Source organism: Vanacampus margaritifer, chromosome 5 (genome assembly GCF_051991255.1).
Source record: "Vanacampus margaritifer isolate UIUO_Vmar chromosome 5, RoL_Vmar_1.0, whole genome shotgun sequence".
In the NCBI taxonomy this organism is placed as follows: domain Eukaryota; kingdom Metazoa; phylum Chordata; class Actinopteri; order Syngnathiformes; family Syngnathidae; genus Vanacampus; species Vanacampus margaritifer.
In genome coordinates this window covers 7434754-7448617 of record NC_135436.1, presented here as the reverse complement: position 1 = coordinate 7448617, position 13864 = coordinate 7434754, and the positions used below count along the sequence as shown (strand labels likewise).

Sequence of the window (13864 nt, the reverse complement as noted above, 5' to 3'; positions counted from 1 at the left end):
TTCGGGTTCTCATGCCTGACAATCCTCAACCAAAACCGGATTTCGTATATTTAAGCAATTTGACGGCAGAAATGCTTCGGTCGCTAAGTTACTGCTGGACAGGTAACTTCAGTTTACTTTTTGAGTAAGAGCTATAGTTTATGAAGCTTGTTAAACACGTAAAGTTGTATAATGACTCCAGCCTCAATGCAGCTCAACGGGTTGTTTATTGACGCTACGTTCCCTGCGTAAAGAGTGCATACATTTAATGAAGGCGCGTTACACTTGAGTCGATGGTAGACTTTGCATAGCCAAAAAAGTGTGCAGCAGCGCGCCTTTTCTGATTTGAACACACATGCCACTAAGTTCATAAATTGAGGTTCCCTTCTACAGCTCATGTTCTTTACAGAACACTTGCATCTGACAGATATGACACCTTAAAGGCATTGAAGACAGGTGTTGTATACAAGCTTTTACACATGCAAGCCGCTGAATGCACACGCGATGGGGTTAGCGATTGCAGTAGCTTTGATAATCATAACGTACCATGGGGTTGTGCTACATTCCAGAAAACCGGGAAGCCAAACAGTTGGCCATGTTGGAGGTCTTACTCACAAATTAAGAGTGAATCATTGTTTTATAAATGTATAAATGACATAATTTATATAATGTCCATAATTCATCCCCCCAAAAATTATTTAGTTTGATTGTTACAGACTTGTGTTAGCATGGTTGTCTCAGCTGCAGTGAGCAAGCAAAAGGGGAGGCAGAGAGAGTCAAAAACAATGCAATCATCAACATGACATAGGAGGCACTAATATATTATATAAATAAATACAAAAAACAGAACAGGCTAGATGGTGATCAAAGTGCTAGGAATTTAAAAATAAAATGGGAGTGAGGCATGACTCGACAATACACAATGAAGTCACAAGTCTGAGTAAGTAGTCATTCATTGATTGGATGAAGTGAATGAAACATTTAATTAGCATTGTTGCTAAAGATGCAAGATATGACTTTTTTCCAGCATGTGTGTTTTGGCTGGATTGCACCTTGACCTTTTCACTTAATTTTTTATTTTTTTTAAATTAAAAATACAATAAAACAAAGAAAGAGAAAGTAATAGCAATAGCACTAGTTGTAGGGATAGATTTGAGGGTGACTCAGGACAACTTCCATGACTTGATTCCACAAAGCCAGCGTAGTTATGGGTGAGAACTGAGAAGTGAATGAAGTATAAGGATGGGTGCACATCCTCCAAGGGCGCCATCATAAATAGTGTCTTGAAGATGAGTGACTCTGACAGACTGAGGTCTGCTCGACGAAAATTGCCAGAATCCGCACTGAGAGGGTGGTGCTCAGTTGCTTTAAGCAGCTTTACATGCAAGTTGATGTACATCATTCTCTTATATTATTATTTCTCAAGTGACGCTATTACCATGACATTATATGGCATGTGTTTTATTAGGGATGCAATAATTGTGATTTTCTTGCATAATATTAATGTAGGAAATACATAAAACAAAAGAGCTTTAACTGCAAATACTGTCCCACAGTCATAGATTTGATGTATAGCTTGTTTGTTTGCCCCATTTGCTCCCTCAAAATGTTTTATGTGCACAACACAAATGCAGTTTTATATAGTTGGAACCGTAGTTTCGATTTCAGCATGGGTCATAAATGCATTGAAACCGTGGTTTCATAACACCTGTGTAATTGAAAGGGTCAGAAATACAGAATAAAAGAAAAACAATATTATTATGTTATATTGCGCCATTCTCCCAAAAATACGTACAACATGAAGCACCTTACCGAAAAATAAAAGCTTCCTGCAAATTGTGGGCACTGCATCACGACTGGAATTCAACTATTTATACTGATTAACTACTTGTAAATTTAGAGCTTGTTGTATTTCCGCCACTGAAAGTTGTGAACATCATTCTGTCTGGATTGGCCCGATAAAGCCTGAACCATAAACCATATGAGAGGAAATTCTGATTCTTTGTAAACAGAGTATTTATCGGCCCTTTTAAACAAACAACAAAAAAACATTTTTTGAAAATCAACTTCCACATATGATTTTTGATTTGTGTCATAGTTGATACATCTGGTCACAATACATTAAATTCGTACATTTATTTATAAAATTATAGCAAACAGACATATCAAACATATTAGTATTTCCAAAAATCATAAAGAACATTTCCCATTATTAACTAATTCAAATGCATTTTTTGATACTTTGTCCTCCACTCCTAAAAACTTCTTTTTTTTAATGTTTTTTTTTTTATGCTAGAGCATACAGAAGGCTTTGATAAAGCTTCTGACATGAAAAGGTTGCTTAAAGCAATGGTAGTTATTACAAAAAAAACGCTCAGCAGGTAGCAGCAGATTATAAGAGATCAGCCAGAGTCAGGTAACAACAGGTTCTTTTTGCTAGTGTTTTCAACAGGTTTTTGAATAATGATGAAACTTACCTATAATCTATTGCTAATGCTGCAAAACGGAAACAGATACATATATACTTTTTTACCTGATGAAAGAAGAGACTCCAATCTTTCTTTTGGTTGGTTCCATGTTTTTATAGCAACAAAACACAATATTCTGTAGTCCTTGCAAAATCGGTTAAATCCAAGAGCAAAGGGGGTTGCTTCAGTGAAAATGGCTGGGAGTGAATATAATAATAAGTATAGGTGTCTCTCCTTTCCTCAATTGGGGTGACCTTGCAAGGTCGCTGGAAACGCGATACTGCCCTCTAATGGATTATCCGTGCGATGCATGTGTCAGATAATGTACGTCAGGGTTTTAATGGGGAAAAAATATTATACTCATGAAATAGAGGGCTCAAAATGTCATTTATTTAATATGATACATTTGGATTTATAGGGTTAGTAAGAGTTACAAAAATGTATATCTCAGGTCAAATGTCACAGTCTTACTCTATCCTAAAATATTGCGTTGTTACATTTACATTTTCTCTTTCTCCAACAGGGGTGATCTATACCACAGACATGCTAGATCGCGAAACCAAGGACTCCTATTGGCTAACAGTGTACGCCAGTGACCATGGTGTGGTCCCTCAGTTTGCCACAATTGAAGTATTCATCCAAGTGGAGGATGTAAACGACAATGCCCCGCTGACGTCTGAGCCGCTGTACCGACCGTCAATACCAGAGAACTCTCCTCGGGATGTTTCTGTGGTCCAGATCCAAGCGCAGGATCCTGATGCCACACCACACTCATCCACTGACCGGCTCAGCTACCGCATCATCAGCGGGAACCCGCAGAATTTCTTCACCATCAACCCTCGAACTGGTCAGTAATTGTTTGCTTTGCTTTGCCTGAACTGCTTTGTAAATGTACCATTTGCCGAAGAGAAATGTGTGGGATATTCCATTAGCCACGGCTTGATTTGACAGACAACTCTTATAATTTTCCAAGGCCAGTAATGACTGACACATTGAAACAGTTTCCACCCACATAATGTTCATCTTTGTATTAGAAAAATAATGTGATTCATTTCATCAGATTGGCACATGTAGAGTTTGCTCACCCGAGGCTATAATTACATTATGTCACTGTAAAGAATCATCTGACAAAAAATTTTTTTAGTGGTGTTGTACCAAAACTAAGATGTAAATCAAGTGTCTCTTGCAGCAAAAAGGAAAAGGGCTGAACTAAAAAAAAGAAGAAAAAAAAGAGATGAATTTGCAAATAGAGAGATCAGGGGAGCAGTTGATTGCTGAAGCAGAAAGAAATGAGCTGTCTTCCTGTAACTCAAACATGATGAAGCTGATTGTAGCTTGCTTCCCATTTACCATTTTCTGTTTCCTCCGTTTATTTATTCATTCATATTTTGTCCTGCATCAACACAGGCAGTGATGTGAACAGTTCAATGATATCAATCATCAGAATTCAAATGAGAGACTATAGGGCCTTATTTTCATGCCCAGCGCAAGTTTGGTGCAAAGCAGAATTTTCTTTCTTTTGGTATTTTGTTATACTAGTGCAGAACTGTGTTTGCGCCGCTGTAGGAGGGAGCGCAGCTCACTCCCAAGCCAATCAAAGTGGCTCTCCTGATTAATCAACTCATTTGCTCCCTAAAACATATAAAAACGTTCTATTTTAAATACTATCATGGTCCCCAAAACATATTTATACGTTTTTTATGTTTGTTAGTTTTTTTTGTTTGTTTTTCTTGCTAGAGCATACAGAAGGCTTTAATGCAGCCTCTGATCTGAAGAGAACGCTTCAAGCATTGGTAGGTATTACTGAAATGGCCAGCAGGTGGCAGCCGAGTATAAGAGATCAACCAGGGCCATGTTGCAAAAAAGCTCTTTCCCCCACTGTTTTAAACAGATTTGCGAATAATAATGAAACTTAGCTATATTCAAATGCTAATTGCTGCAAAACAGAAAAAGGTAAATAAATATACGTACTTCTTTTACTGATGAAAGAAGAGACTAGTGTTGTGTCGATACCGATACTGGTATCGGCAGAGGCCCCGATACTGCATTAAAACAGTGGTATCGGTATCGGTGAGTACTAACAAGTAATATGCCGATACCATTAATTCTGTTGCTAATGCATGCAAAAGACTTTGGATGTAGCGTCTTGTGTCTTTCTCATGCACAACATTCACTGATGTGTGACATGTTCACTGCATGGTGAGCCAAGATATCCTATTGGCCCTTGAATGCTTTGAACCAATGGCAGGACAGCTTTTTCATGTTGAGGAAAAAAAAACTTGGGTATCGGTATGGTATCGGCATCGGCCGATACTGCAAAGCTGGGTATCGGTATCGGGGGCCAAAAAAACGGTATCGGAACAACACTAGAAGAGACTCTAATCTTTCTTTTGGTAGGTTTCATGTTTTCATGGCAATAGAACGCAATATTCCTGGATTGGCTGGCAACCAGTTCAGGGTGTACCCCGCCCACTGCCCGAAGCCAGCTGGAATAGGCTCCAACGCCCCCGCGACCCTTGTGAGGACAAGCGGTTAAGAAAATGGATGGATGGATAGAATGCAATATTATTGGGCCTTGCAAAATCAGTCAAAATCCAGTAAAACAACCAGGAGCAAAGGTGTTTGCTTCAGTGAAAATGGCTGGGAGTGAATGAGTTAAATTGAGTGCAGAGAGAGGCTCACGGTCGACATGGCAGAAGGATTCGCTGGAGTCCATGCGAGAGATTACAAAGTACATTTACAGTGACAGTTGAATCAGAATTTCTTTCTAAATATAAAAACGGATAACGGATATATAATGTATGTGGAATATCTTAGCTGATCTAAAAAAAGAGACAAACAATGCTGCTGGTCTTGGATTGCTGTGTAACTACAGATTGGAATGTTAATATAATAATTGTATATAATACATAAGGGCAGAGAAAGAGTCATTCAATACATGCAGTGTATATATATCTAGTGAAAAAAAGGTTCACTGTTTGATGTTGCTCAATAATGTAATGTACAGTATCAAGCTACTCCTAATAAAAATTGCAGCTTCGTGGAGCTTCCTCATTACTGATATTCCGTTGGGTGATCCTGCATACGTCTAATTGGATACACAGCAATAATACAGAGGGAAAATATGATAATGGTTCATTCAAATTAGTGTGTGTGTGTGTGCATGTGTTCGTGCAACTGTGCGTGAGTGTGTGTGAAGTGGAGATTAGGGAGGAGTATGAAGAAATAGGATGTGAGAGAAAACAGTTCATACAACACAGAGTCAATTCAGAGGTTATTCTATGTGGAGTAAAGATGCCATTTTCCTCGCATTACAAACAAAAGTGTGAGTGAGATATCCAAAATTCGACGAACATTATATATATGTATCTTCAATATTTTTATTTTCTATCATTTTATTGTGTTCATTTCCCTGGTGTGTCCATGACTTGCACTGGGAATGAAAATAGAGCCCACTATAGCTCACAACACAAATATTCTCCTTGTCCCAAAAGTGTGGTTCTCTGCTTTGTTGCAATTTTGGCCAAGTTTGTCTACAAGATGTGGGCACTTCCGTCTCTCCGTCAGTCCTGTCATTGACGGATGCTCACTTTTTCGGCAAGTGCCCCCTCTGTTGGCTGCTGGGTAGCGGCTGCGTCTTGGCCGTTCCCTGGGTCTTTTGGGGGGTGTTGCGTTGCGGGGCTCCCCCTGGTGTCTGGGGCGGCGACCCCCCGTAGCCTGATGTTAAGCAACGCACGCAAGGACCGCTTAGTAGTCTAACAATATACCCGATGTGAAATACACAAACTCAGCACTGAACTAAAGCAAGCATTAACATAGCATTTATCATCCACCGATGCCATCACACCACAACAAAAAAGGTAAGGTATTTTTTATTGTTTAAATACTGTACAGGGTGTAATATAAAAAAACATAAATAGAAATTAAAATAGGAATTTTCAGTTTTTTGAGCTTGGGAACGGATTAATTGCATTTACATTAATATTCCTATGGGAAAAAATGATTCAAAGGTTGAATACTTCGCAGGAACGAATTATTTTCAAACTTCGAGGTACCACTGTACAGGTATATTTTTATTTCTATCCAAATGCCCGATTATTCGCTAGAATTTTCAGTAGGATATTCAAATACGCAAATATTTGATAGCTGCAGCCCTGATATTAATTTTGAGTTGTTTTCGGGCATACAAGTTTGTTTTGCTAACATAAATGAATATATATTATTGTAAATTCAGTTTGGTCCAAAAGGAACTTACATATTTATAGGGTAAGGGTTAGGGCTAACCCTGCCAGAAAATGCGACTGCTCCAACATGCCATCACATTGCCCATAACTCTGGCTCTAACTAGCCAACCGGCAGGCTTCCCGTTCTATCTGCCTCTTTTGGTCATTGTAATTTTTAGTGTTTGTCAGATATTGTTATTTTTAGTGTTGTTGCAGTGAAGACAAATTCCTTGTGTGTTTTTGCCTACTCGGCCAATAAATGTTTTCTGATTTTCTGCAAGAGTGTACATTCCTTTTTCCACACATTTGTCTGTCTCGCTTGTTGATGGCAGGTCTTAAATATTTGATCATTCGTCATGAGACATGGATGAGGGATTTACAGTTCATCCCATCAGCCTGTATCATTCTTTGTCTTTGATTTACAGTTTACTGTTGTGTTTATGTCCCATCTGTCTTCTGCTTGTTTGTCTTCTTCTATATTGGTTTATTCCATCCACGTATCTGGCAAATCTCTCAAACCTTATTTCTCTCAGAGTTTTATATTGTCATTACAGCTGCTGACAGGCTGTAACGAGGACATGACTCCTATCTGCATACACACCAATCACTTCACCACTGTTTAGATGTTGACTTAGGTCTTGGCTATGGAGGACCAAAACTAACCATGCCAGCAAGATGAATTCTCGGGGTATTTGCGAGTTCACAAACTCCGGAGAATGCATCTTGTACAGCTCCCGCTGATACGTTTGCAGCCAACCTATTTCAGGTGGGACCAATCAGGCGTTGTTTAGGCAGGACGAAACCAATAAGCGCCGATGGCGGGGGGAAACAAACAAACCTAACAGACGAATGAATGCTGCACGAGATGGAAGATGAGATTTTCATCCGTTGCCTTGATGGGTCAAAACAAATGTGCAAAAATGCCCATTGTCCAATCAGCTCGAAGTATTGTACAGCAAGTCACACCTTTCCCGAATAGTTCTGCCGAGTGAAGTACCAGATTGATAATGCGAAGAACTCCCTTGAGTGAATCACAATTATTAATCTGGCTGGCGAGGTTAGGCCAAAACTGCCAAAATTTAAAATAAATAAATAAAAGTGAAAATACAAATGGATATAAAAATATAATCAAAAAATTAAATAAATAAATAAAAATACATACAAAAACAATATATATATATATATTATATATATATATATGTATATATTTTATAAATATATATATATTAAATAAAAGTAAAAATAAATACAATATATTCGATTTTTGTGTTTATTTTTATCAATTTTTACTTTTTATATGCGTTTTTATTTTTCATTATTTATTTATTTTTTTAATTTTGGCAGTTTTGGTCCTCCGTATTAGCCGCCTCCATCGAACAAATTTAATCTTTGAACATACAAGAATAATTTTCAGCTATTTGTTAACTGGGGTTAGTCACTGATGCGTCTCAGTTCACCTGCCTGTCTTCTGTGCAGTTCATCGAAGTTCAATTCACACTCATGAAGGTGTGAATGTGTAATGGAATGGCCGTCTGTCTGTAGATTTGCCTTGTGAGTTAGTGGCGACCAGTCCAGGGCGTAGTCTGCCTTTCGCCAAAGTCGGATGGGATATGCTCCAGATCCCTGTGACCCTAAACAGGATAAGCAGTACAGGACATATATCGATGGATGGGTTTTACTCAGTGGTACAGCACAGGTTGTCAAAGCCCTTGCAGGACTCCAAAAGAAAATTTTAGAGTGGAGCTGGATGAAACATTTCCCTTCGTTCTCTTTGTATGTTCAGAAATATTTTCAGTCCACATTTTATTCTGCAAAATGTACAGTTAACTTGTTACTGTTATATACTAACAGGGACTCATTATTGGGTCGGGGAGCTGAGTTCATACTGACTAAAGAAGTCGTGACCTAAGGCATCCATTCCAACTTAAATATTAGTAAATCATTTTTGTAGCACCATTTTGTACCATACCTGATTTTTGTTCCACATCTAAATAGGCCTACATTTCAACTCAACCGTGTACTGTACGGTTTGAAATGATAGTTTTCATTATTCATTTGTAAGCCAGTTGCAAAATGAAGTCCACAACATGGTTGAGCAAGAAACCGTTTGACAGTTGTATTGATTTCCCCCGGGGTGCTTTCTTGTGTCTGCCAAAGATGACACATCACAATCATCGGAATTGATTTCATTTGACTAATCAAATTCCATATCTTCTTGAAATGTCTGTTATTGGATGGGCAGAGGAGAATGTGATTTGATTCAGTTGTGCCATTGTTTTATTGTCCATGACCTTTCTCATGCGCTGCTGCCTGCCCGCTTCCTATTTCTGCTCAAGAAAATTGTAGCTCTTGAGGCAGGCTTCAGCCATACATTTACTGCACAGACTTGAGTACACATATCTATATGGTAATCAAATCACTCTCTCTCTTTATCAGACACACACACACAGACACACACACACACACACACACACACACACACACACACACACACATGACTCCTTTACATTCCACTCCTCATTCTTGTCTTTTTCACACTCATCATTCCTGTCATCTGATTATCTAAACAGTAGCCCCCAGTTTGTTAAAAATAACATTTTCCTATACGACCAAATCACTTCATTCGATCTTGAATAGATCATTGTTACATTTGCAGGACCTGTATAAGTTTCTGCAACCATCAGATCATCAGGTAAGTTGTATTTATTTTGGTTTGATCTATCTATCTATCTATCTATCTATCTATCTATCTATCTATCTATCTATCTATCTATCTATCTATCTACAAGGCCCCCAAAAATCAAAATTTATTGTATAAAATGTATTTATTCCATATTATTAATTTATTCCAGTCTATTTGGATCTATTCAATTGTATTTTGCTTAGCTGTATGGTGAGTAGCCTATGTTAGATGTTTTATTTATTTTTGGTCCAGTTAGGTTTCTGCCTCTTTGCGCTTCCATGTCAATGTAATCTGCCCGGGGCCTTCAGAATCGGTAGTGCTGGCCGATGTAACTTAAACTATGTTAACACTGGGGCTGTGCCTTTAAACGGCCATATTTCAAATTTGACTCAGAGGGCCAGCTAGTAGACCTACAGTCACATCAGAAATGGTAGGTTAGAAAATCTTAGTTCTAGTACTATCTTAACTAGCGATAAACCGATATGTTTTTTTCACGGCCGATACCGATGCCGATTATTAGTAGTCAAGGAGGCCAATAACCGATGTTATACAAATGCTAATCTTTCTTTTAGCATGTTTATTGAACAATTTTTCTGAATTTTCAAAATGTAAAAGTTTTTTTTAATCTTAGACAATAGACATCCTTTTAAATGTTTTAACAAAATGTTCAGGGAGCTCCCAAAGTTACCAGTACGTCTTAAAAAGTTAAATGGAACAATACATAGCTCTTTATAGTTTTCTATAGCAAATCTTTTTTTCCAAAATTTAAAAATACCTGAAACCTTAAACTTTCACATTTCTTGTTTTAATGTCAAACAAAAACAAATTGTTCAGGAGGTTCCCAGGGTCAGCAGCATCTCTTATAAAATTAACTGAAAATTTTAATAAATAGCTCCCTGAGATTAAAATGGTTTTAGATTTATCTTTTATCGGCCGTCAGATTTTTTTTTTTAAAGGCCAATACCGATATCCGTCAAAATGCCCAATATTGGTGCCGATAATCTGCCGGGCCAATTGTCGGTCTATCCCTAATCATAACACATCTGCATCATTCAATAATCAGCATAGTGAGTATGATGGATTTTTATTTTTAAATGTTGTATATTTTTGTCAGATTATTATAGATAAGTATTGATTCTGGACTGATATAGATGATATGTGTGGCACAGCTGCATGTGCGCTCTGTCCCTCTCTCTCTCTCTCTCTCTCTCTCTCTCTCTTTCTCTCATATACAGTATATAGGTTTTTGTATTATATTATAGTGTGATATGGTTGGCATTAAGAGCTGGATTAAGGCAGCTACATCCCCACTGAAGGCCCAGGTACCAAATGCATGGCCCACTACTGCTGTAGTGTGAGTGTTTGTCTGATGGCTCTGACAACCACAGGGTCAATTATGGAACAAGAGCATTTGAAGAAATGACTTTCTATTCGTCATGCTCCTTTGAAGATTCAGTGGACAATCGCAATTGAATCTGTGCATGTGATGTACAGCACTGACATTCACAAAGCGCACCTCATGAATATGCTGATGCATTTTTGCCATGTGAGGCAATGATAAGTAACTAATGAGCTATATGGAGTCATGCGTGTGTCCTACATTTTATATTCAGTTGCGCTGTACATATCTATCCAAAGACAAAGCAAATGCATTAGCATTCTATTTAAAGTTAAATATGAAACGTTTGACAACCATCGTTCTCTTCCTCATTTCTTATGCACTCACTTGTCTGATAAGCAGAGAGAGGCTACTCCTTTTTATGATTACCAGTGGCGTTTTATGACATCATTACAAAAGTCAACAAGCTTTCTGTTCTTTTGCATAGTGACGTAAAGCAATTTAAAGCTTTCGCTTCACACAAAATCAGGCCTAAAGATGTAGTGTAACCAGGGATGACTTGTAGGGCTTATTTTAATATCTCTTTTTCCATAAATTCATAAGAAAATTTAAAGGCTGAGTTTTTTGTGTATTTGAATGTTTTCTTGACATTAACTGTTCACAAGATTTTAAAAGTATTCTCTTACATTTATGAAAGACCTGATGTATTGTACTTAAAGACAAAATTCAAGATTATGTCAATTTTTGCCATTTTAATGTTGTTGGGATGAAACTGAATGCAAACATCCCAAAAGACGTAAAAATCGAGAAGTTTTTTTTTTTTTAAATGGACATAAGTGTTTTTCACATAGCTGCTATGAAATGACTGTGTAACACTGAAATGATTATAACACTAAATAATTTAACCAATTACTTTCTCAGCAAAATGTTATTTGTAATTTAATGTTTGTGGAGTTTTTATCATGTCCTTATCATGTCCTTGGTATTTAAGACTTGATGTTCCATAATTAATCAATATCGGATTGAAGTGAAGTTAATCGAATCAAAAATAATAATAATCAAAACCGAATCAAACTGAACTCTTGTGAATCGAAATTGAATCGATGGAGGAAATTATAATCAATACCAAGCCCTAATGCCTTGGTCTGTTTTTCATATTAGGTTTCTTATTGGGTTACACTCAGCAATGCTATAACAGTTTTTTCTTGGTTTCATGAAGATTTCCATCCATCCAGCCTTTTTCTACACCACTTATCTTGTTCAGGTTGCATGGATCTGGAGCCTTTCCAACCTGACATTGTGCAAAAATCGGACCTCTGCGTAGTTACACAGCATACTTATAAGTATAACAACGGAGTGGGAGTTGAAGTTCACCTTGAGGGATATGAATAAGTAATAATACATTTGTCTCCACTCAATCACAGTTTACAAATAGAGACAGACAATCATTCACACTCGCATTCATGCCATCATCGAGGGGTAACCGAACCCACTCGGCCTGCACAGACGTCGGACAAATGAACGACCACATCGTCAGCAATTTCCCCAGTGGCAGTTGGAAGTGAGTGGCAGCTGAGATGGAGCTGTCACCACTTGGTTTTAATGTATTCGGTATCTCCTTTTTCACCCACCACCAAAAATTCAAACCTGATCTGTTTTACATATTTTTTATTCAACCTTTATACAGTATAACCTCTGCGGGTGAAAAAGTACACTCCATTTAATGTTGGACAACTTGGAACTGATCAAACATTAGAAAAGGACGCAGACGAATCATATGAGCCTTTCTGAAGCTTTCGCTGTAGTTTTTACACTTTACCAGAAGAATGTTGCTTGGGAGATGTACGTATGTGTATATGTCATTGATTGCCGTATTCTGATAATGTCTGGCTCCCTGTGATAATGTTTAAATCTGACTACTTCAATCACAGCCTTACTGGCAGTTACTGATATTGTTGTCATCCACATTTGAATGTGATTGTATGACCCCCCTTTATACTGCCATTAGCCATCTGATTCAAATCTACCTTTTTGAGTAAATTCAGCCTTGGACTTCTGTTCAAAGGTTTCTGGCAAACAAGGGTTCATAATAGCAGACATGAAACACACACACACGCACACACACACGCGTGCACGCAAACACGCAACAGTCATATAACTGATTGTCATACATATTATGTAATCCCAGTGCATGGATAGTAGAACTAATGAAATAAGTGCTGAAACAAAATATTGTCGGTGTCAGAAATGGAGTATTTTCAGTTTTAATAACTTTCAACAAGACTTCTCAACTGACGTGGAACTGAAGGTTTTGCATAAAAGATATCCGTGCTGTATTGGATTAGTAGCAGCTCATGTGTTTTGCCCTTCTAAGCAGAAAGTATTAGCTTCCAACTGAAAATTTGACTTAATGTCACAGTTCTGCCTCTTCCCTGCACCACAATCCTGCTGAGTCAACTGCCCATGGTGTCCAAAGGCATACTACATGTAGATGTACACAAACGGTGTATTAGGGGTGTGCCAAAAAATTTATTCTCATTTAGTACGATTCAGAATCAATTTTAAATGTCCCAAAATCCATTTTATTCAAATTATTTTCTACAGTTTTGCCCTTGTTTGTGTGTGTCTTTATTGGGAGCTCTGTTCATGTTGTACACAATGTGACCACTTAGGGGCAGTGTGGTTCCATGCGTTCTGACACTCACACATTAGAGAGTAGAAGGAAAAAGTCACGATCAAGTTATTCCAATAAAAGTTGTTTTTTGCAGCGTTTTGTAGGAATAGCCCTTCTTTTGAGTGATAAAAGTGCCGCGAGTAGCACGCTAATTAGCATTAGTGAGTCAGACTAGAGTAGATCATGACGATTCTTACTTAGCTGATCTATAAATTGAAGCAGAAATCATTGTCAATCAAATAATTTTGATTCAAAAATTGTTCTGAATCAAAAATCGATTCTGAATCGAATCGCAGACTCAAAAATCGGAATGGAATCGAATCGTGAGACAGTCAAAGATTCCCACCCCTACAGTGTATGCAACATCAAAATAGCTTATTGGTTGCAAATCTTGCAAATCTTCTCCTTTCAGTTCCTAACAATCGTAGCAAGGTAAGTTCGTAACAAAGCTTGTTATGTATTGAAATCAAGATAATTCAGACTAGGCAGCCACTTGTT

The 13864-nt window shown here is 37.7% G+C and overlaps 1 protein-coding gene across 8 annotated transcripts in view; it reads left to right on the top strand.

The window, feature by feature from the left end:
- fat3a (FAT atypical cadherin 3a) overlaps positions 1-13864 on the top strand; it is a 215463-nt gene that overhangs the window by 108027 nt on the left and 93572 nt on the right. For all 8 annotated transcript variants that reach the window (XM_077565583.1, XM_077565588.1, XM_077565586.1 and 5 more), the window contains one exon: positions 2971-3294. In XM_077565583.1, coding sequence (XP_077421709.1) covers positions 2971-3294 — 324 coding nt within the window. The remainder of the gene's footprint in view (positions 1-2970; positions 3295-13864) is intronic.